The sequence below is a fragment of the Salminus brasiliensis genome, chromosome 7 (assembly GCF_030463535.1).
Source record: "Salminus brasiliensis chromosome 7, fSalBra1.hap2, whole genome shotgun sequence".
In the NCBI taxonomy this organism is placed as follows: domain Eukaryota; kingdom Metazoa; phylum Chordata; class Actinopteri; order Characiformes; family Bryconidae; genus Salminus; species Salminus brasiliensis.
In genome coordinates, this window is record NC_132884.1 from 5,587,349 (window position 1) to 5,610,857 (window position 23,509).

The 23,509-nt window shown below is 45.1% G+C and overlaps 1 protein-coding gene across 4 annotated transcripts in view; it reads left to right on the plus strand.

Moving 5' to 3' along the window:
- The window catches only part of mbd5 (methyl-CpG binding domain protein 5), a 43,300-nt gene that overhangs the window by 354 nt on the left and 19,437 nt on the right, over positions 1 to 23,509 (plus strand). The window contains exons 1-5 of one of the 4 annotated variants that reach the window (XM_072683517.1): positions 1 to 118; positions 13,193 to 13,821; positions 18,552 to 18,654; positions 19,782 to 19,962; positions 20,049 to 22,346. The exon at positions 1 to 118 is cut by the window's left edge and continues 354 nt beyond it. In XM_072683517.1, coding sequence (XP_072539618.1) covers positions 13,709 to 13,821; positions 18,552 to 18,654; positions 19,782 to 19,962; positions 20,049 to 22,346 — 2,695 coding nt within the window. In that variant the 5' untranslated portion in view covers positions 1 to 118; positions 13,193 to 13,708. Of the gene's footprint in view, positions 119 to 1,345; positions 1,439 to 3,189; positions 3,241 to 13,192; positions 13,822 to 18,551; positions 18,655 to 19,781; positions 19,963 to 20,048; positions 22,347 to 23,509 lie in introns of those variants that run through there. The other 3 variants (XM_072683520.1, XM_072683519.1, XM_072683518.1) reach the window with 3 other exon arrangements.

The following is a 23,509-nucleotide window of genomic DNA, read 5'->3' on the forward strand; positions in this document are numbered from 1 at the left end:
CTCCTCCTCTGCTTGGCCTCTCTGCTTTGAGACGTTTCTCTGGATACTTTAAATCAGCCTCGGTGAACCGTCGCACACTAAACTTGGCTATTTCCGCGGTGCTGATCGGAATAACAAGGTGCGTATATACTCGGATTGGAAGTTGTTTATGTGATATTTAATATTGCTCAATATTTGAGTGTGTATGTATTACCCCCCCCCCCCTCCCTCCCCTCCTCTCGCTCTCCTTCTCTCTCCTGGATCAGGCCACCCAGCTTGAGAAGGCAGATCCGGATCCAGAAAGTCAGAATCCGCCCCGGGATTTTGGTGCGACCGCCTGGACGGCTCCGCTGCAGCGGAGCCGTCCAGGCGGTCGCACCAAAATCCCGGGGCGGATTCTGACTTTCTGGATCCGGATCTGCCACCATTAGCATAATGAGCGTTAGCCACGGAGCTAAAACAGCAGCAGTTCGCCTTATTTGTTGTAGCTGCTGTCGGTGTCGCCTAGCCGCATTCAGCTGCCTCTCTTTCCCCACATCATTGTCACATCCAACCAGACCCCAATCCCACCCCCTTTCGCGTTAAACGACCCCCAAAGCGAGCCGTGCTGTACTTTTTCTCGGTGCTAGCTTAGTATTTATTCTCCTATGGTCATGTATGTTAGCACAGCTTGGCTAGCCCGAGAGCTAGGAGGCTAGGCTCACTATAGCACCCAGCTTTGGATTTGGTCAGCCTGCCAGCTATCTAATTAGCTATATCTAGATAGATAGATAGCTGGATCGAGGCTTGTTTTTCTGTCATTAATGCCACGATTTCGGAGCCGAGCCACTTTCGGATTTCCGGAGACTGTTTTGGGGGCACCTAAATCTCGGTTAGACTGGCTACTGGCTTCTGGCTTGCATTTGGTGTCAGCCCATGACTGAGTAGAAAAGCTAGTAACGGTGCTGCTGCTAGTATTTGTTGGAGAAGTCAGCAGATCACCTGGCCAGCAAAGTGGCTAGTTGGTCTATGGCCCTGTTGTTGACTGAAATGGCCAGGTTTTAGCTGTCAAGGTTAGATTAGGAGCTGGCCCTACATCTAAGCTAAACTCTGGTCCAGATATTACAAAAGTGCTTTGGCTACTAATGTGCCATCTGAGTGCTCCCCTAGCCCCATTAAAATGCATCCATGCACCCAACCTTAAAAAGAAGCAGCTCCATGAAGCAGTACTAACCCAAATACCTCAAAGTGTCCCTGTGATTCCTTCTTTCTAGCTGTCACTGAGGTCATGGAGTGCAGCTTGGCTTGTAGGCCCTGTTGCTGCAATTGATGGAGCGTCCCCTTCGGATCCGCCACCCTTAAATAAGGACCTGCTGAAAGATGCGACTTTTTTGGAACTGTTAAAAGCTCTGAATCTCACTGCAGGTACGAGAGAATATCCTGCGGAGGCATTGCAGTGGTGGATGTAGACCGTCTTCAGGTGAGGGCTTCTTTAGTTTGAGGTGGTTAAGCCTCCAGAGGAATGACCCTCGGCCTGCTGGACAATTACCTGGATTGAGGCTTGTTTTTAAAACGAATATCAGGATTCGGAAGTCCTGCCGTCGACCCTCTGACTGCCTGAGATGTTAAACTGGCTTACATCTGGTGTCGGCTCATGACGGAGTAGAAAAGCCAGTAACGGAGCTTCTGCTGCTGGTATTTGATGGAGAAGTCGGTCAACACCAGCCGGCCAGATCACCTAGCCAGCAAAATGGCCTGTTAGTTTGCAGAATGTGCAGTCAGTTGGTTACTTTAGGAGGTAACTCCTAATTTGTAAATCACTGTGGTAACATCTGAGCTGGAGTTTAGCTATCTAAGTGATTTGGTGCTGTTCAGACCATCCAACCTTTGCTGTAAGCTCCTCAGCGTCTTAATACTGAACCCCTAGCCTGCGTAACCTAAAGCATCGCAAATACCTCAGGCACTGATGAAGCGTCCCGCTCGGATCCAGCACCCTTAAATAATAAACTGGTCAAAGACGAGAGTTTTTCAGGAACTGTAAAAAGCTCAGAAGTGGTGAATGCAGACCCTCTTCAGATAAGGGGGTTTCTTAGATTGAGGTTTTTAAGCATGCAGAGAAATGACCGTCAGTCAGCCTGCCGGCCAATTACCTGGATTGGGGGTCGTTTTTAAAATGAACACTGTGATTTGTGAGTCTTGCTCTCGACTTTTAGGGCACCTAAATCACAGTTGGACTGGCTTGCATCTGGTGTCGGCTCATGACTGAGTGGAAAAGCTAAAAACGGCGCTACTGCTAGTATTTGACAGGGAAGCCAGTCAACAACAGCCAGCCAGATCACCTGGCCAGCAAAATGGCTTGTTAGGTTGTGGTGCCGTTTTTAAAAAGCCCGGTGTTAGCAACCCAGGTTGGATTAGGAGGTAACGCTCCATCTAAGCACATTTATAAGGTTATGTTTTTAATATCTGGACCACAGGTTAGCTAATCGAGTGCTTTGGTGCTGTTCGGACCACCCGACATTTGCGTTTAGGCCGCTATAGCCCCATTCCAATACATGTATGCTCCAAATTTAGGAGAAGACACTCCATTAAACTGCTACTGAGAATTTCTCTCTAACCTAAATACCCATTTTTTAATATCACACTTTCTCCAACTGTTCCTGTGACTCCTTCTAGCTGTCACTGAGGTCTCGGAGTGCAGTGTGGTTTGTAGGCCCAGTTGCTGCTGCTAGTGTTTGATGAAGTCGGTGAACAACCACCAGCAAAGTGGCTGTATAGCTTTTGTGGTCTGTATGCAAAATTTGCTGTCTTGGGTTTTGATTAGGAAGTAGCAAACACTTTGTCTATGCACTTCATCTTTTGAGTCACTTTTCAATATCTGGACCAGAGTTTAGCTATCTAGGAGCATTGGTGCAATTCAAAGCATCCACCTGTGGCTTGTCGGCTCCCCCAGCCCCATTGGTAATACATTGGAATACATGGAATCCATAAAACCAATACTGAGAATTCCTCTCTAACCTTAATACCTCTTTTTCATTTGGTGCTTTAGCAAAGTGTCCCTGTGATTCCTTCTTTCTAGCTGTCACTGAGGTCATGGAGTGCAGCTTGGTTTGTAGGCCCTGTTGCTGCAATTGATGGAGCGTCCCCTTCGGATCCACCACCCTTAAATAAGGACCTGCTGAAAGATGCGACTTTTTTGGAACTGTTAAAAGCTCTGAATCTCACTGCAGGTACGAGAGAATATCCTGCGGAGGCATTGCAGTGGTGGATGTGGACCGTCTTCAGGTGAGGGCTTCTTTAGTTTGAGGTGGTTAAGCCTCCAGAGGAATGACCCTCGGCCTGCTGGACAATTACCTGGATTGAGGCTTGTTTTTAAAACGAATATCAGGATTCGGAAGTACTGCCGTCGACCCTCTGACTGCCTGAGATGTTAAACTGGCTTACATCTGGTGTCGGCTCATGACGGAGTAGAAAAGCCAGTAACGGAGCTTCTGCTGCTGGTATTTGATGGAGAAGTCAGTCAACACCAGCCGGCCAGATCACCTAGCCAGCAAAATGGTCTGTTAGTTTGCAGAATGTGCAGTCAGTTGGTTACTTTAGGAGGTAACGCTCCAGCTAAGCACATTTGTAAATCACTGTGGTAACATCTGAGCTGGAGTTTAGCTATCTTAGTGATTTGGTGCTGTTCAGACCATCCAACCTTTGCTGTAAGCTCCTCAGCGTCTTAATACTGAACCCCTTGCCTGCGTAACCTAAAGCATCTATTGGCAACGTTCCCTAATGCCAGGTGTGGCTTAGAGGGGGAATAAAGCCCCCCAGCATTTAGCTATGGAGCTGTGGAGGAACTGGGTTCTCTGAAATGATGGTTGGTGCTCCATCCAATACTTCTGGGATGAGTTGGGAAGTTGACATCCTGACCTGACTAAAACTCTGGTCGCTGAATGCCATCAAATCATCACAGCAATGCCTCCTCCAAAATCTAGCCTTCTTCCCTGGGCAGCAGAGTCAGTTACGCCAACAAAAGCAGGATAAACTCTTTTTAAAACCCTTGATTTTAGAAGAAATGCACAGATGTCCCAATACTTTTGTCCGTATAGTGTGTAATGCCAGGTTGTGGAGTGGAGCAAAATCTGGTGCTCAGATTTAAAATGTGGCTCTTTTTGGCGTTCTGCGCAGCTGTATTAGTGGACCATTATAACGCCTGTATTATAACAGGTTAATGAAGGGGAGTACAGTGATGAACGTGTCCTTGGCCTGCCTCGGTTCCTTCCCAGCAGCTCGCGCAGACCACTAGTGAGTCAGCAATAGAGACAGTGGATTAACCAGTGACACACTGTGGCCCTCTGATACTCAAGGCCAGCACATACACACATTCAGGCCTGGGTAGGGCTGGACGATATTGCCGAAATATTCAAATTCATATATATAGTGCTTTTCACAACGACTGTTTGCATGCGGAGTATTAATACCAATCTGATGCAATACAGCCTATCAATTTAGTGAAGATGTGCTCCTAATTAATGCTGATGCACAAATCATGGCACAAATAGACACAGGTCTGCAGGACAATGATTGTTGTTTATTTTTCTCACTGTGTGAATACTTGGTACTTTTAAAGCAAATTAATTCTGATGTTTTTAGTCAGAAGTTCATAGAGTTCATATAATGTGACTAGGCCAATTCATTCAGTTGGGCTCTGTCTTTTTAAAAATGACCGTTTACAGTACATATAGTACTTTAGCATGTTTTGAACGTGCTATTGAATGCTGATTAAAAACAAAAAAATAAAAAAGGCTTGCGGTACTCCCGCTGGTAAGACGGAGCATTTCTGCGATATTTTCGTTTCTAACCAGCCATGATTCAGGAGTAAATATGTGACGGGAGTGTATTTTCCGGCAATATTTTGGCAGAAAATAGACAAACCTTTGGAGGAAAAGCTCCTCAGACTCAGTCAAAACTCTAGAACCACATGTATTATATTCAGTTCCACTCTGCAGACTAGAAACCATTCTTTTTACCGTCTGAGGACGCTCCTCACTGCTGTGGGCTGAGAATAATGTCCGTTAATCGATTACCTGCACTGCGAGCCGATCGGAGGGGTGAAGTGGTTGGTGTAGCGTTGTGGACTGACTAGACTGGGGTTTGATTCCCCAACCAGACCAGCCCACCAGGCTACACCAGTCAGAATGCTTGGGCAAGACTGCCCAAGTGTAAGTTGCTCTGGATAAGAGCATCAGCCAAATGGTGTATGTATAAATGTAACGTCTGGACCCTCAGATTACGGGGTTTTACGGGGTTTTGCAGACCCAGACTAAGGCCTCAGTTGAAATTTAGTCCAAGGCTAGGTTTAAGTCATAAACCATTGAGGTTTTAGTCATAGTATTGTTTGCTATTAAGCGTTATGGCGCTGCACTTGGTATCAGTAGGTATTAGGATGATGATGATGATGATGAGTAAATTCCAGCGCCAGTGGTGTTTTACTAATATTAATCCTAATTCTCTATACTATAGATGTAGGCCTACCACAAGGCCCATAGAGCTCCCCTTTAATTTAGTTGAAGTCCAGCATTACAGCAGTGGAACTGAAGGTGAAATCCCCTTAATAAGCTAGGTCATGATTCTGTCCTCCTCTGGTGATCGTTCTACAGACTGTGGTCGGAGGCGAAACTCCCGAGTGAAACTTTCAGCCATCTTTCTGTGGGACTCTGACCGTGTCTACCTGTGTGGACTACTAATAGGCTGAGCATTGTCAGAGACTGAATTCACTTGGCATGACCAGGCATTCTCATTATACATCTTAATGCTGTACAGTCTCATATCCAGTGTGGAGGACTGTGTGAGAGTTGATCACACACTGTAGATCAGCCAAACAGTGCATGAGAACGTGGTGCATTCCTTCGACTTTCATGCTTTTGAGGAATATTGAACTGTTGAGCATCGTTTGAATTGTTTCCATCGGCGGAAAGAGTGTTTAGAGAGCACTGCAGCAATTGAACGTCATAAAAAATTGATGTTAACACAATAAGGATCTAGCGTTTTGTTCTTTGAAGGAAAGTAGGAAAATTTTGCGTTAGGATTAGGTTTGTTTTCATTGGCAAATAATCCTGAACTAAATCTACATTTTAATGCAATTTAATGTCAATCGTATTTGGTTCTAGCGGCTCTAGCTAAGCATATTTTGTGGGTGGGAAGGTGTACTTTTAACATTTTAACAAGAGTTGCTTAGCAAATAGTATATGATGACAAGCTAACATCACCCTGATATGGGAAACGTCTTGCTAACCACCCTGTTATGGGAAACGACTAGCTAACACCGCCCTGTTATGGGAAACGTCTAGCTAACACCGCCCTGTTATGGGAAACGTCTAGCTAACACCGCCCTGTTATGGGAAACATCTAGCTAACACCGCCCTGTTATGGGAAACGTCTTGCTAACCACCCTGTTATGGGAAACGTCTAGCTAACACCGCCCTGTTATGGGAAACGTCTAGCTAACCGCCCTGTTATGGGAAACGTCTAGCTAACCGCCCTGTTATGGGAAACGTCTAGCTAACCGCCCTGTTATGGGAAACGTCTAGCTAACATCGCCCTGTTATGGGAAACGTCTAGCTGACATCGCCCTGTTATGGGAAACGTCTAGCTGACATCGCCCTGTTATGGGAAACGTCTGGCTGACATCGCCCTGATGTGGGCAACGTCTGGCTGACATCGCCCTGTTGTGGGCAACGTCTGGCTGACATCGCCCTGTTGTGGGCAACGTCTGGCTGACATCGCCCTGTTGTGGGCAACGTCTGGCTGACATCGCCCTGTTGTGGGCAACGTCTGGCTGACATCGCCCTGTTGTGGGCAACGTCTGGCTGACATCGCCCTGTTGTGGGCAACGTCTGGCTGACATCGCCCTGTTGTGGGCAACGTCTGGCTGACATCGCCCTGTTGTGGGCAACGTCTGGCTGCCATCGCCCTGTTGTGGGCAACGTTTAGCATTACAGCTAGCAGATGACCCTGGAATTAGCTGTAATATTCAGATGTAGAGCACATAAGCACAGATGTACTCTGTATAATTGACGGCTTTGTGTTTTAATTTTTCATTTTATTGGATTTTGGCAGCTAACTAGCATCATGCTCTTTAGGGAAATGTCAGTTTAAGTGTGGCTGTAGATTTAGCAGTGTTTACTTGACAAATGACCCTTAATAACCAGTATGTAGCATGTACGTAAGCAGGTATAAGCTCTGTTAATGTGATGGTTATTTTACTGGTTTATTGCAGGTAAAATAATATTTTCTATGTGACAGCTGCTAACTAGCATCACGTTCTTTTAAGGAAGTGTACATTTAGCATTACAGCTAGCTACGCTTACTTAGCAGATGACCCTGAAAAAAAATTGTTTTTGATAGCTGTTTGACAGGCTTGTTATGATATTTTATTGAGTTATTACTCGTGAAAGACTAGACGTTTTTCATGGGCCAGCTAACTAGCATCCTGCTCTTTAAGGTTTAGCGATAAGGTTAGCTATGTTTACTTAGCAAATGGCCCTGAAATAACCAGTAGTACAGGTGTAATGTATATAAGCAGGAACGTTCTCGGGGACGTTATGGATTTGATATGTGACGTTTTTATAGGAAGGTTTTCCATGCGCCGCTGCCTAGCTGCAAAGCTAGTTGGCTAATGATAGCTCAAGCCCGTTTAAGCTCAGGCACCCTGTTCTGTAATGATCGAGGCTCATTGGGTTATTTTAATAACAGCAAACCCAGGGTAGAGAGCAGTTTTCCGGTTGGTTTTTGTAAGTACATAATTTTGATTACCATAATAATAGTTCTACTGTGGCACCTGCATGAAAAGCATATTAGGTGTAATTGTAAAAGAGAGAGGACTACAGGGTAACCTCAGCAGGGCAGGGTTTTCTTTACTAATCAGGGAGTCGTGGAAGGTAAGCCAGCGCTGGAGAGAATGGCGTTGGGACGGGGGGAGGTAACAGCAGGCAAATAGGAACAGCAGGTAACTGAGAGAGACCGAATTGTATTCGCTCTCTGAGGAGGGGGTTCAAGGAAAGGAGAATGATCCAGGCAGGCTGACGGCGCACTTAGGAACGCTGAACAGCCGAACCCTACCCTGCTGTGCACGTACTAAAGGTGGACGATGTTAAGAAAATATTATCACGATACTGAACGACATTTTTACACTACACAGTATTTCTCACACTCCGTTTTATTTATTTTTTAAGAGGAGTAGACAAAAGACACCAGTGTCGGAGGGGAACTCGGGGTGCTACTGAAAAGCATTGATGTAGTAAGATGATAACATGATGGGCTGATGTCATGGAGGCTTTAGAGAAGTTAACGAGCTACTGCTGCTAACTAGTTCTGTCTTCGATGCTGATGAGGGCTTGTCCTCTTCGGCATAGTCTTGGACCATGTTCAGTGTGATTTTTTTTTTCAGTGTGTATTTCAGTGGAAATAACATTTAGCTAACCTCTGCTGGACATGGGGAAACCTCTTGCTAACATCAGCCAGAGGTGGTAACATTGCCATGGCAGTTGCCATCTAGCATCAACCAGAGCAGTTAGAGCAGAGCATCTAGCCACTCTCAGAAAAAATAATGAACATCTAGCCAACATCACCCTGTTATGGGGAACGTCTAGCCAACATCACCCTGTTATGGGGAACGTCTAGCCAACATCACCCTGTTATGGGGAACGTCTAGCCAACATCACCCTGTTATGGGGAACGTCTAGCCAACATCACCCTGTTATGGGGAACGTCTAGCTAACATCACCCTGTTATGGGGAACGTCTAGCTAACATCTGCTAGATGTGGGGAAACATCTTGCTAACATCAGCCAGAGGTGGTAACATTGCCATGGCAGTTGCCATCTAGCATCAACCAGAGCAGTTAGAGCAGAGCATCTAGCCACTCTCAGAAAAAATAATGAACATCTAGCCAACATCACCCTGTTATGGGGAACGTCTAGCCAACATCACCCTTTTATGGGGAACGTCTAGCTAACATCACCCTTTTATGGGGAACGTCTAGCCAACATCACCCTTTTATGGGGAACGTCTAGCTAACATCACCCTTTTATGGGGAACGTCTAGCTAACATCACCCTTTTATGGGGAACGTCTAGCTAACATCACCCTGTTATGGGGAACGTCTAGCTAACATCACCCTGTTATGGGGAACGTCTAGCTAACATCTCCTAGATGTGGGAAACATCACGTCTAACATCAGCTGGAGTAAAAGACTCTAATCAACGACTCTAAAATCAAGCTAACCTCAGCCAGAAGTGGGAAATGTCAAGCTAAAATCTGCTAGATGTGGGGAACATCAAGCTAACAACAGTCAGAACTGGGAAACGTATAGCTAACATTGCCTAGAGCAGGTGACATCAAGCATCAGCCAGAGCAGTTGGCATCTAGCTACTCTCAGCCAAAATAATGAACATCTAGCTAACATTCCCCAGAGATGGGAAACATCTAGCAACTCTCAGCTGTTTGACATCTAGCTAACATCAGTCAGAGTAAATAACATCAAGCTTAACTCCTACCCGCTAGATGTGGGTAACCTAAAGCTGTTTTGGCAGCATAAGGGAGACCTACACATCAAACAGAACAGTTAACATCTAGCTAACGTCTAGATAACGTGTGAAAGTAAAGGTGCTTTTCAAGGTCTAAAGACTCTTCACTTCTCTTCTTTCTACCAGTTTTAAGGTTCCTCACACTATGGAACCGTGCTTACTCCGTTTCTTCATATTTACCTGCTACACTTTAGCAGCTGTGAAGCTTATTTGGGTTCCAGTGCTTAAGCAAAGGAGCAGCATCCTTTATTACAACCCAACAATAATCGCACGCCATTAAAACAGAGGCTCGAGTGCTCAGAAGAGAGAGCGAGAGAGGGAGCCATAGTTATAGGCCTTGATCATCCTCTGCAGTGCACAATTTTTGCCAATTTATTTATCTCCTTCCTGGTCCGTTTCGGCATTCTGTGCTCCCATTTGCTCCCTGCAACCGGCTAATGCTTTAAAAAACATTTTTATTTATTAATTTTTTTGTCGGCACACTTCAGTCCACTCTGTCATTGAGATGTGAAGGATCAGGCCGTTTCCCATGTTCACGTACTCGCATTAACCTGACTGCAGCTGAGCATCAGCAGTGGCAGCCACTCATCCCGAAGTGCTTAGCTGATGTGCAAGCTGACTGCATTCGCGCCGCTGTTTGTGTCGGCCATTAAAATGGTTCGGTTATTTATGCAAATAAATAAATAAATAATCAATCATATGATACGGAGTGGGATAAGCAACATGTATAGAAACACGACGGCTTTGTTTGCTTGCTTAAAGGAGCTCTTCTACGGTTCTACATACACTAATCCATCATAACATTAAAACCACTGACCGGTGACGTGACCTTATGGTGAGGTGTTAAAAGCCGAAAAATGGACAAGCCTAAGAATCTGAGTCACTTTGACGTGAATCAAATTCTTAGAACATCTCTGAAACATCAGGCAGGTCTTGTGGGCTGTTCCTAGTATGCATTGGTCAGTACCTTCCAAAAGTGCTCCAAGGAAGGATGACCGGTAAACTAGTGACAAGGTCCTGGGCACTCAAGGCTCGTAAATGCGATCGAGGGAGGCCCCACCTCCTGTCTGCTGCTGACTTCTTGGTGCCAGATACCACAGGACATCTTCAGGATCTTGTAGAGTCCACAAGTGATGGTGGGATTTCGGCCTACGCTAAATTAAGAGTAAAGACGTGGTGGGAGTAGCTAAGTGCCGTCCACCCACCCAGAAGTAGCGAGGCCAATTGCGCTCTCTAGGACTCCGGCTGCTGATGGCAAAACGGCAAAGTGGTAGCGTGTTGGTAGCTGCAGGCTGGGAATAATGTCTGTTGATTGTGCCTAGAGGACACTAGAGGGCGCTAAGTGGTAAAAACAAAGGTTTTGAACTGAACTAGATTGAGGTTAAAAGAGACATGTTCCATAAGGATGGCCCTAAGGGTGGTGGGCTTCTACCCTTGGTACCCTTTTGGCACTGGAAAAGGGAGAAGTAGTGTTTTCGGGGCTGATCCCGATCATCTTCCAGTACAGTAGGCTGTGAAGTCCTGTGCAGAACTGCACTGTGGAGCTACATGTGGAAATGTGCTGCTTATCTAGCGCTAAAACCGTCAGTTAGCGCCGTTTGCTAGCCCTGCTGTGTCCTGATACTCACTGTACTGGCTGGGTCGAATGACATGCTCTCAACAGGTGATCGAGGAGCCTCTTGCAGAGCTACTGTAACCTTTAAGTCTAGCAGAGTCTCATAACCCAGGCCGTGACTCGAACCCCAGTCTGGCGTGGTCACTCACTGGCAGGTGGTGATGTCATCCTTTCTGCCACGCCAACGGTTTGGGAAAGCTTCCAACAATGATAAGGCCAGTGCAGTATATTGCTTAAGCATCGCAATGTGGGCTCTTGCAGAGCTACTGTAATCCTGAAGTCGCGAATGTGATCTGATCGGCCAATGGGAGAAATGCATATCGATACATAGCCGATCGATCTCCAGTCACGTGACCTGGTCGTGAAGCTGAGTGTTAAAAACACCATATTCCTCCAGTTTTTCATTCTAGGGCACTTTTTTAAGGCCCTTCATCAGGAGCTTCTGAGTTGGAATCGTTCTGTAATGATACTGAAGTGCTGTAATGATCTGTTTTCCACTCGGCTGCCCGCTCCTCTAGACCAGAGTTCTTCTTTTAAGCCCAACATCCCAAGTTTGGCCTCGACTGCCGTCTTGGACATTTATAGAAGCTTATAAGTTCTTGTTATCTAAAGCTGAAGCATCTACTGCTGTCCACCCAAGGGACAATGTTCCACTGCAGACGCAGCTATAATTTATTATTGTTGTCCACTGTTTTAATCTATATGGCTGTTTTTCCATTTGAAATCAAATTAAATGTAAAGAAATGGGATTTTCTATAATTTCTGCAATCGCAAAGTAAACACACCGTACCTATAGCGTTTTAATTACACACACACACACACACACACACGCGTGTACGTACGTATGTGACGAGAGCGCGGATTCATACCTTTTCATATCCTCTTGCTTTGGCTGTGTGTTTGGTCCCGCTCTACAGTATTAGTCATCCACAACAGAAAACACACAGAAAGGATGATTCACCCAGGGCTGAAATGTATGCAGCGTGGAGCGTGCACTCCCCCTCTCCACTACACGCCTCTGACAGGGCTGAGCATTCAGGCTGATTAGGAAAAGGAAAAAAAAAAACATCATAATAATAATATTAATAAAAATACATGTCCAGTTACTAAATAACTTTTAATGGTTCGGAGTTCCTCTCCCTCCTCTGCTCTCCTTTGGAAAAGGGGTACGTTTACATTTATGGCATGTAGCTGACGCTCTTGCTTTAGAGAGGCGGGCCAGTGTAGTGTTAGGAGCCTTGCCCAGTCACCCAGAAAGAGACTCGAACCCCAGTCTCCCTCATGGAGGGGTATCTCACTGGCAGGTGGTGATGTTATCCTTTCTGCCACACCAGCGATTTGTCACACTATTAGGGCCGCACAATCTATCGTTTCAGCATCACCATCGCAATGAGGACTAGCATAATATAATATAATTAATAAATAAATAAATCAATAATAATTTAATTAATTTAAACATTAGAATGTTTTTTGCTGCTTGATGCAAAAGAAACATTCGCACTGTTCTCTGTTCTCATTTGTCCGTGACGGATCTACGAGAGGCTGCTTATATCTGCCCAACTTATTTTATTTTATATGTGCTTTATAAATATTATTAAAAAATATTTATATATTTTTTTTGCAATCGCAGAACACTCTTGTTGCTAATTGCAATCAAATCCTCACAGCAATGCGCCTTTAATATCTAGAGAAAGTCGCCTTCTTCCTTGGACAGTAGAGACAGCTACTCCAACAAATGCAGGGTCTTGGAACTTGACTGAGAAGGTGTCCCAATACTTTTGTCCATATAGTGTTGTTCTAGTCACTGTGTATTTGTGGTGTTTTTAATCCAAGAAGTGCCATTTCATTTCCCTGTCAGTTCACTTGTATCGGCTGCCTTCTACAGCGCCATTCGTCAATAGGACCAGTTAACCAATCACCTTTCACCTTTCAAGTATCTAATCTTAAATGGGGGTGCTGGAGAAAGCAACCCTTTGGCTCTAATTGGCTCTGAATTGTAAAGTGATCATTTCCTGCTCATTCTGAACCCCCTTCTTTCCTTTCTTTCAGGCAGAAAGAAATCATGCAAGCCGTGGTCGCTCTGAGGCGTCGGCCGTGCACGTGATGGGGGTTTTGGGATTGAACCGATCCGCCTGAGAGAAGATGAGAAGCGTCCACCTTCGGAAGGAGCAGCCTCGTAACCTGGACAGCAGCCTGTTGTGTTGAGTGCGGGCTGCGCGGTGGCTCGCACTGCAATCATGCGCTTTCTTCTCTGAGGTGCTCTCTGCTTCGCCATATGTAGCCCAGGAACTGCGTCACACCTGCTCATGGCTCTGATTGGTCAGAGCCCGACATGGGAAACCCCATCTGCTTTTGGTAGCGTCGCCATGAGGCTCGTCCGAGGCTCGGCCCCGCTGTGAGCCCGTCTCGCTCGCCCCGGGAACGCTTCGCCGCAGCCGACTTCGTCCTTAGAGGAAAGTTGTGGTGCTCTTGTCCTCCCGTTTCCGAGAGACACGATGACACGTAGTGTTGGGACAGTGACGAACGTGTGATCTCTCTGGCGGAGTCGAGCACTAACCCAGAAAAATGAATGGAGGAAAGGAGAGTGAGAGAGGGGAGGGGGAGGGGCAGCCCGCACCTGCCCAGGTGCCCATTGGCTGGCAGCGGAAGGTGGAGTCCACCGGGGTCGTCTATATCAGGTAGGGAAGGCCATGGAAATTGGAATGGAGGAGATCTGTTGTCAGAGATGTGTGATGGTGAATGTCTGAGAGGATGGCCAAGAGATGAGAGATAATTAGGCCAGATGCAGTAATTGGTTAATTGGCAGGGCAGGTAATTATGGCGTTGATCTCGCAGTAACACACAGCCTTGCTTTTATTCAACAGTTCGGAAAGTAAATAAAGTAAGAAATAAGTACATTTGAGCTGCGATTTTAATGTCAGCATATCATTCTGCCGAATTATAGTTCTTTAGCAAGTAGCTTGTTGCTACGTCACAGCAACAAACTCCTCCCCCTCCGTTTCTTTGTTGTTGTCGTTTACTCCTGTCTTAATCGATTTCATTTCATTTTAGCTCATCATTGTTTTCTGTAGCTCAGGGCATTTACGTTACTTCCCAATTCATTTATATGTATATATATATGTGTGTGTGTGTATGTATGTATGTATGTGTGTGTATAATATATATATATATATATATATATATATATATATATATATATATATATATATATATATATACACAGATATAGATAGTTATAGATAGATATAGATAGATAGATAGATAGATAGTTATAGGTAGATAGTTAGTTATAGATGGATATAGATAGATAGATAAATATCTATGTCTATCTATATCTATCTATCTATATCTGTATCTCTATCTATCTATATCTATCTATCAATCTATAACTATCTATAACTATTTATCTATCTACATCTATTTATATCTATCTATATCTGTATATCTATAACTCTATCTATCTATATCTATCTATCTATCTATATATCTATCTATATCTATAACAATCTATCTAACAATCTATCTATCTATAACTATCTATCTGTATATCTATCTATATCTATCTATATCTATAACTGTCTATCTATGTCTATCTATAACTATCTATCTATCTATCTATGTCTATCTATAACCATCTATATATATCTATCTATCTATATCTATATCTATAACTGTCTATATCTATCTATATCTATCTATCAATCTATAACTATCTATAACTATTTATCTATCTACATCTATTTATATCTATCTATATCTATCTATCAATCTATAACTATCTATAACTATTTATCTATCTACATCTATTTATATCTATCTATATCTGTATATCTATAACTCTATCTATCTATATCTATCTATCTATATATCTATCTATATCTATAACAATCTATCTAACAATCTATCTATCTATAACTATCTATCTGTATATTTATCTATATCTATCTATATCTATAACTGTCTATCTATGTCTATCTATAACTATCTATCTATCTATCTGTCTATCTATAACTATCTATATATATCTATCTATCTATATCTATCTATCAATCTATAACTATCTATAACTATTTATCTATCTACATCTATTTATATCTATCTATATCTGTATATCTATAACTCTATCTATATCTATCTATCTATATATCTATCTATATCTATAACAATCTATCTATCTATAACTATCTATCTGTATATCTATCTATATCTATCTATATCTATAACTGTCTATCTATGTCTATCTATAACTATCTATCTATCTATCTATGTCTATCTATAACTATCTATATATATCTATCTATCTATATCTATCTATATCTATAACTGTCTATCTATGTCTATCTATAACTATCTATCTATCTATCTATGTCTATCTATAACTATCTATATATATCTATCTATCTATCTATATCTATCTATATCTATAACTGTCTATCTATGTCTATCTATAACTATCTATCTATCTATCTATGTCTATCTATAACTATCTATATATATCTATCTATCTATCTACATCTATCTATATCTATAACTGTCTATCTATGTCTATCTATAACTATCTATATATGTCTATCTATCTATATATATCTATCTATATCTATCATAGCAACAGCGTTCAGCATAGCGATCCAGTGTTTATGGGGGGTGGGGGGGGGGATCAGCACGATTAGCACGATTAGCGCGCTCCTTAACCAATCAGCTTGCGTGGCTGGAACTAACTGCTGTAGTAGAGCATGAGCGAGAGTGTGTTGTCGTGACCGCACAGCTGTGATCAAGCAGTGTTTTGTTGTAGTTCATCACAGTCGCGCTGTTATTTCACGACAACACACAACCTTGAGTGTTCTACTGCTTTATTATGCAACAGTTCGTCAAATTTAATAAACAACATTAATATATAAACTAATAAATAATAAATAAGCTGAGCCGTGAACGGAGCATTTTTAATAGCTTTTAATGTTAGCATATCCTTCCGCCAAATTAAAAGTTCCCCAGCAAGCAACTTGTTGCAACGAACTCCACTCACCCACTGCACAGCCTGCAGGAAAATAAATCAGGTATGTAATTAATAATTTTGAGGCGTGGACGTAGCATTTAATACGTTAGCATATCCATCCGCCACAATATAGTTCCTTAGCAAGCAGCTTGTTGCTAGGTCAGAGTAACGTCCTCCCCTCTTTTATCCGCTGCACAGCCTGTCGATTCTTCTCCAACTCTTTCTTTTTGTTTGTTGTTGTTGTTGTTGTTGTTTACTTCTGTCTTAATCCATTTAGTTTTATTTGAGCGCGTTCTTGTTTTCTGTGGTTCAGGGTATTTACTTGCCTGGTGCGTTATACGATCTATAACAGCGGAGTGATCCAGCGTTTGTGAAAAGAGACAAGCTGTTAGTGCTTCTTAACCAATCAGCTTGCGTGGCCGGAGCTAACTGTTGCATAACAAAGCAGCAAAGCGTGAAAGACAGTGTATTAGTGTATTAGTGCTGTAATTTCCAAATAACACACGATCTTGACTGTTCTGTTGCTTTATACAACAGTTTGGAAAATAAATAAAGTAAGAATTAAGCAAATCGAGCCGTAAACAAACAAACAATTTAAAATACGTTTGCAAATCCTTCCGCCAGATTATAGTTCCTTAGCAAGCAGCTTGTTTCCCTGTCTTTTTTTTTTTTTTTTTTTTTTTTTTTTTTGGTTGTTGTTGTTGTTGTTGTTTACTCTCTTTGTCTTAATCATTTTTGTCTCATTTGCTTTACAACTGGTGTTTCCATCAAATAACATCAGGGCTGTGATGAAGCCGTATTTCGTCGTAGTTCATCACAACCATGCAGCTGTTTCACGATACACACAACCTTGAGAGTTCTGTTGCTTTATTATACAACAGTTCGTCAAATTAAATAAACAACATTAATATATAAACTAATAAATAATAAATTAGCTGAGCCGTGAACATAGCATTTAATACCTTTTTAATGTTAGCATATCCTTCCGCCAAATGATAGTTCCCCAGCAAGCAGCTTGTTGCTACATCACAGCAAGGAGCTCCACTCCCTCACCACACAGCCTTCTTCTCCAGCTCCTTACACAGACCAACAAATTACACTCCACCCCCCCCCCCCCCCTTTTTTTTTTCTCGCTTATTTTTTCCTTCGGGCATATACGTTACTTCTTGGCCTAAGGGCGTTCAGCGGCGGGATACAGTGTTATTTCACCATAACGTTTTTTTTTCCCCCACAATCGCTGTATCACTCTGCGTTATTGAGGCAATAAGACACAAGAGGCTTCGTGTCATGCCCAAAACAACCTTCCCTGTGATCAAATCTTTTGTGGTTTATTGCTTTTATAAAACAGTGGACGCCGTAACGTATGCTACAACACCCCAATGTTCAATTCATAAATACATTTATTTACCAAAAACATTTACAGTAAACTATCCCTCCGCCACGCAATGTAGTCCCTTAACAGTTCGCACTGTTGCTTGGCAACATGAGGGCGACAGTTTAGCTAGCTATAATAATGTAGCGTGGCCGCTTCACGCCAATTCCTCCACCAGTCAGCGAAACTCTGGTAGCTAACGCTAAGCAGACATTTGCGATATGCTACGGCTAACTGACTGGGGTTACCAGTGAGGCGTTTAGAAGGAATTCAGATGTTGTGAGGTGGTCAGGTGAGGTGGACGTGTAACAGGTTCGAATGTGGCTTAGCCAGTCAGATTTTAACCTGGCTAGTCAGGCTCGAAAAATATATTATATTTTATAAAATAGAATATAATTTACGTCTGTTGTTTACTAGAACCATTACAGTGAAAATAGATACAGCACTGACCACAAGAGCTCTATTCATCATCACCTCATTGACTCTCCCTCACTGTTTGCCTTATGGTAAATCCCGAACACCATTTAAGGCCTGTTTCATGACCGTATTAGCAAGTGAAGCTTGCTAGGTGACCCCCTGGCGGGTCAAGGGATTCAGGGAGGCGGCATAACTCGACTGACCTCAGCTGCAGAACCTATACAGGCATGCCTGCAACTTAATGTAACGGTAATTGCCTTGATTGTCATTTAGATTTGCACAGTGCAATGAAAATTGGCTGTTCGCATATCCAAGCTCAGAAAGCCGAGATCAGAGGGCAGGGTTGCCCATGCTACCATGCACCTTGAGCAGAGAAGTTAGAGGCCTTGCTTAATAGACATGGGTATCGAACCCACAACCCTGTGATCAGTATCGCAGCACTCTAGCCACTAAATCCTTTAGTCCTCTGCATGATAGACTGGGGCTAAATCCCTGCCACTAGATCAAGAGAAGTCCTTCTATTGCTACATGTGCCTGAAACTGTACATCACTGTGAATAAGGACATCTGAAAATACATGCCTTACATGTAAATATTGATGGTCACCATTGTGCGTTCCATCTGCAGTCCCAGTGGTTCAGTGCTGTCCTGCCTGGAACAGGTGAAGTCCTATCTACTCACGGACGGCACCTGTAAGTGTGGCCTGGAGTGTCCACTCATCCTCCCCAAGGTCAGTCCACGTGCTACACCTATTCTCTTACATCATTGGTTCCATACCCTGGTCCTGGAGCAACCCCTGCCCTGTACGTTTTGGTGGTTACCCTGATCCAGCCGATTGGCTAATTGGCAAGCACCTCCTGAGTTGAGGGTTGTGTTAGAGCTGGTAACCACTCATATGTGCAGGGCAGAGGGTCCTCCAGAATTAGGGTTGGGAACCATGGCCTGTTTAATGCCCTTACCTTGATTTCAGGTTAGCCTCCACCTTCACGTTCTCGTAGGTGTCTCTGAGGTGCATCGTTTACCGTCTGTTGTATTTATGGCTTCTCTTATCAGTCAGTCTGATCATGAAAGATCAGACGTTTTCTATTATGAGTATGGTCAACCTAGTTTCTCTATAGTTATGATGTTAATTATGCCACATTTTCACAGTGCTCATGCAAGCAGACAACATTCAGTTAGGTAAGGTGACCAATCAGAGCGCTGATGTTAATGCTGCCAGTGGCATCCTTTTTGGACCCAGAATCTTCAGCTGCTGCGATCAGCGATCAGAAGATGCCTCGTCATTTTAACTATTCCCTTTTTTTTTTCATTACAACTATGGAACTGCTCCATGAGGTCAGTCTGGTCGGCTCCATTCAAAGCTAGAGTTGGGGCAGTGCTGCTTGAACACACTGGCAGCACAAGAAGAGTCCCAACCCCTGTCCAATGTTTCCATTGAGACTCAAACCGCTGGTTATGGACTAATGAGTTTCTGAGTGTTTGATTGGAAAATCCTGACAGATCAGATATTAGATATTGAGGTTCATGCAAGTCATGGTTGTTCCTGTAGAGTGTGCTCTGACTAAGTTTTCTAGTCACTGTTAATCATAACAATCGCACACCAGTCACAAGTGTGTTTGTTTGTGTATCCTGCACCTCGAAACGGCAGTCTTACAGGTTATGACCGCCCTCTTCAGTGGGGGGAAAGAAAATATGAATGAATTTGCATTGCCTGATTTCACCAAAGCTGTGGAAGTAAGTAGGTCACAGTATTACTATGCAAGGTCAGAGCAAATATGCATTCAGATGCTAATGTATGACCGCTGAGAGCGAGCAACAGGCCGGTCCGAGCCGTGCTAAGAATCTCCGTTTCCCCAGGTGTTTAATTTCGATCCTGGGGCCGCTGTCAAACAGAGGACCGCGGAGGATGTGAAGGCAGATGAGGATGTCACAAAGCTCTGCATCCACAAGAGAAAGCTTATTGCTGTAGCCACCCTGCACAAAAGTATGGAGCTGCCGCACCCCTCCCTAACGCTGACCGGTCCCAGCGGAGGCACAAGTACGACATTTTGATTCATCTGTTCTGTAAATCTCAAATCTCATTAGAAATCTATTCAAATTAATAATTGTTTTGTTCTTCCAAAGCAGCTACCATCCAGCGATCTGCAAACCCTCGAGCAATAAGGAATAAGTCCCATGATGGGCTGCCCAACTCGGCGCTGCCTGACTGCAAGAACCCGTTCAAGATGATGATGGCAGCAGGTCAGCGGCACTACTCTGCGGACATGAGTGGCGCTCCACAGCCGGAGCACTACTCCGTATACTCTCGCCAGAGATTGGGCAGCAATGAACCAGGGCCAAAGTCCCCTTACCGCAGTGGGCCTGGGGGGATGCTAAGCCCTTCGCCGGGCTCGCAGGTCTATGGGGATGGCTCCCTGTCCCCAAGAATTGACCCTTTGGGCAGTCCGGATGCGTTTACACGGAGCAATGCCTGTGGCTTCCAGGGGGCTGGTAGCCCCAGCCCAATTCACGGCAGCAACAGGATCCCCCTTTCCCCTCCTGGAATCATGATCCATGGTTCTCCTGCCACTCAGTTATCTTGTGCTATGGCTGGAAGGACTAACACGCCCCTCTCCCCCCCAGTCCCCAACAAAAGCCCCATCATGAAAAAGCCACATTGTAATGTCAACTACCCACCTAGCATGGACATGACCAGAGCAGTATTTCATCACAAGGTCCAATCCACACCGCATCCTGTTCCTCCCACCGCTATTCCCCCCTCATGTGCGCTCCAGAAAAAACAGATGACCTCAGAGAAGGACCCTCTGGGAATCCTGGACCCCATCCCTAGCAAACCTGTCATTCAGAGTCCTATGACGAACCCGAGCCCATCCAACTTCCAGCCCAATGCCCACTCTCAGGTACCAATGATGAATGTAAACATCCCTCCTGCCATCGTCCCTTTGCCAAGCAACCTTCCCTTACCAACAGTGAAACCTGGGCCGGTTGGTCATGGTGGACACATGCAGAGGACTCAGCACGGCGCGGCCACCTCCATCTCCCCCTCACCCGTTACGTCCCCAGTACACATGTCTGGACCTGCACTCGGCCGCATGGAGGCCTCCCCACAACGATCCCGCTCCTCTTCCACTTCCTCAGACCATGGGAACTTTGCCATGCCCTCAGGACCCCAGGGCCCTTGTGGAAGCATGAAGGTTCCGCCAAGGTCACCCCGATCCTCCATGGGTTCGCCCAGACCTGCCTTGCCTTCCAGTCCCTCTGCCAAGCCTGATGCCCACCACCAGTACAAAGACCCCAACCAGGTTCTGGTGGGGATGAGTAATGCGATCAGCAGTCAGCACAACCCCATGTTTCCCCCAGCCTCAGGCAGCAGTGCCCCCCAGAAAAACCACCCTGGACTCCTGGGCATGCCCTTCAACCAGATCCTCAACCAACAAAGTGCTGCCTCTTTCCCTGCCAGCAGTCTACTTTCAGCAGCAGCCAAAGCACAGCTAGCAAATCAAAACAAAATAGGTGGTAGCAGTGGTGCTGGTATGAATGTTGGTTCAGGGATGAGTGCGGGAGCGGGTACTGGGGGCATGGGCAGTGAAAGTGCTGGTATTGCCCGTGGTGGTAATAATGGAAGTGGAGGCAGTGGGATGCCTTGCTCGCTTACTGGGGGTGGCGGTGGTGGCGGTGGCGGAGGTGGTGGTAGCAGAGCTGTCGATGGGCCGAATTCCATGCTGCCACCCAGTTCCTCCATGCTCATGGCCATGCCCGAGGGTCAGAGTGGACGTGCAGCCTTGCGGGACAAGCTCATGGCCCAGCAGCGCGATTCTCTCCGCAAGCGCAAGCAGCCACCCAACAGCGGCAATCATGACAACATGGTTTTCAACATGCTGAAACCGGACATGGCCGGTCCAAGACCACCTTGCCCTCCCTCTGAGCAGATGAGGAAAGTGCCCCGGCTTGGAGGTCTACCTCCAAACACTTCCATGGCCCAGCTGCTCCAGTCCATGAGCAACCAGAGCTCCCACATGGCCAGGGGCAGTCGGCCACTACCTGCAGGCCCCGGTCAGATGCACTTTGGTGAGGGCGGGATGCCCCCTGGTGTTGCCCAGCAGAGCATGCAGTTACAGCAACGACTTCACGGCCAAGCAGACCCAATGCACTGTCCTAGCATGGAGCCTGGTACTCAAGGCCCTCATACACAGTTCCCAGGGATGATGAACAAGATGCAGGCCCCACCTATGGGGAACTGTGCACCTTTGGGCCAAAGCGGACAGGTTCGACTCGGACACCCTGCCATGGGACACCCAAGCACTCACCCTCAGCAGCTGTCTCACCTTCATCAACAGCCACAAGGCCATCCTCATGGGCACATCCGGCCAAAAATGTCCTGTATGGTACCCAATAGCGGTGATGGTGCCATGTCTGACACAGGTAAGAACCTGCGGACACGCATGCTATTTCTTGGCGTTTGAGAACCTTAGAGGAGTCTGTTTCCATTCAAGGATACTGTCCATGATGATAATGCAGTTCATGATGATAATCAGGTTGTTGTTTCTCGATAGTCTGGACAATCCGGGTGGTTGATTTGTGAAGTTTGTGTATTGGTCCTAATTTCCACCCGCTTGTTCGGACTCCCCTCGGGTAGCATGTGCTTTTTCCATCGTATACCCCAGCCAACCACTTCTTTTCGGTCTGCTGCTAACGCAATGTCATTGGACAGCTGAGTGCACTTGGACGAGAACATTACCTGCCAGTTCTGTTCCAAATTAGCTGACAGATGCCTGCCCTGGCTAGCGTCTTGCTGAGTAATGGGGGGAAGAGGGTGGACCATCCTACCTACCCAGAGAATGCAAGGCCCATTACGCTCTTAGTGATCCCCCTGATTCAGTGGCCACAATAACGAACCTTAAAGGGTCAAACAAGCATTACGTAGCATAAGATGATCTTTAGATTATTAGATTATTTGGGGGAGGGGGGATGGGCAGTCACCTATACTTGGTTTGGACTCCTGGTATCAGCATCAGCACGTGTGTACATGGAAGCATATTGGACATCAGAGGTGGGCCTCTTTTACCTTACCCAAGGATTTACTTCATGTACTGCCCGAGTTAGCAAGTCCTTACCTTCAAGTAGGCTCAGGCAAGTGCCTTCAGGGCTGCACTTTTCTTGGGAGTCAACTCCTCAGGTGCTTATTGAACCTTCAGGTGTGTTAGTAAGTGTGAGTAGGGATATCGCACAGATGTGCAGTGCATGAAGTCCCCAGGACTAAGGAGCAGTGGCAGTATGGGGCCAGCAATCAACACCACTCGAGTGAGTCATAGTGAATTTCTACTGTCTGCCGAAACCCACCGTAACCATGATTGTGAATTCAGATTTTTACGCTGCATTTGCATATCTGGGTCTCTCTCCGTCAGCTTGTTAACAATCAGATCAAGGACTGATGAGTCATTTGGGTAACCGGTTGCCGTGGCGAAAACATTCTAAAAGCTGAGCGCAGCTTCTTGAAGCTGCGAGAGATTGTGAGAGATCAGGCTGTGGGAAGATAAATGAGGATTTATTGTTGATGTAAGAGATGAGTGTTTGGAGATAACGCA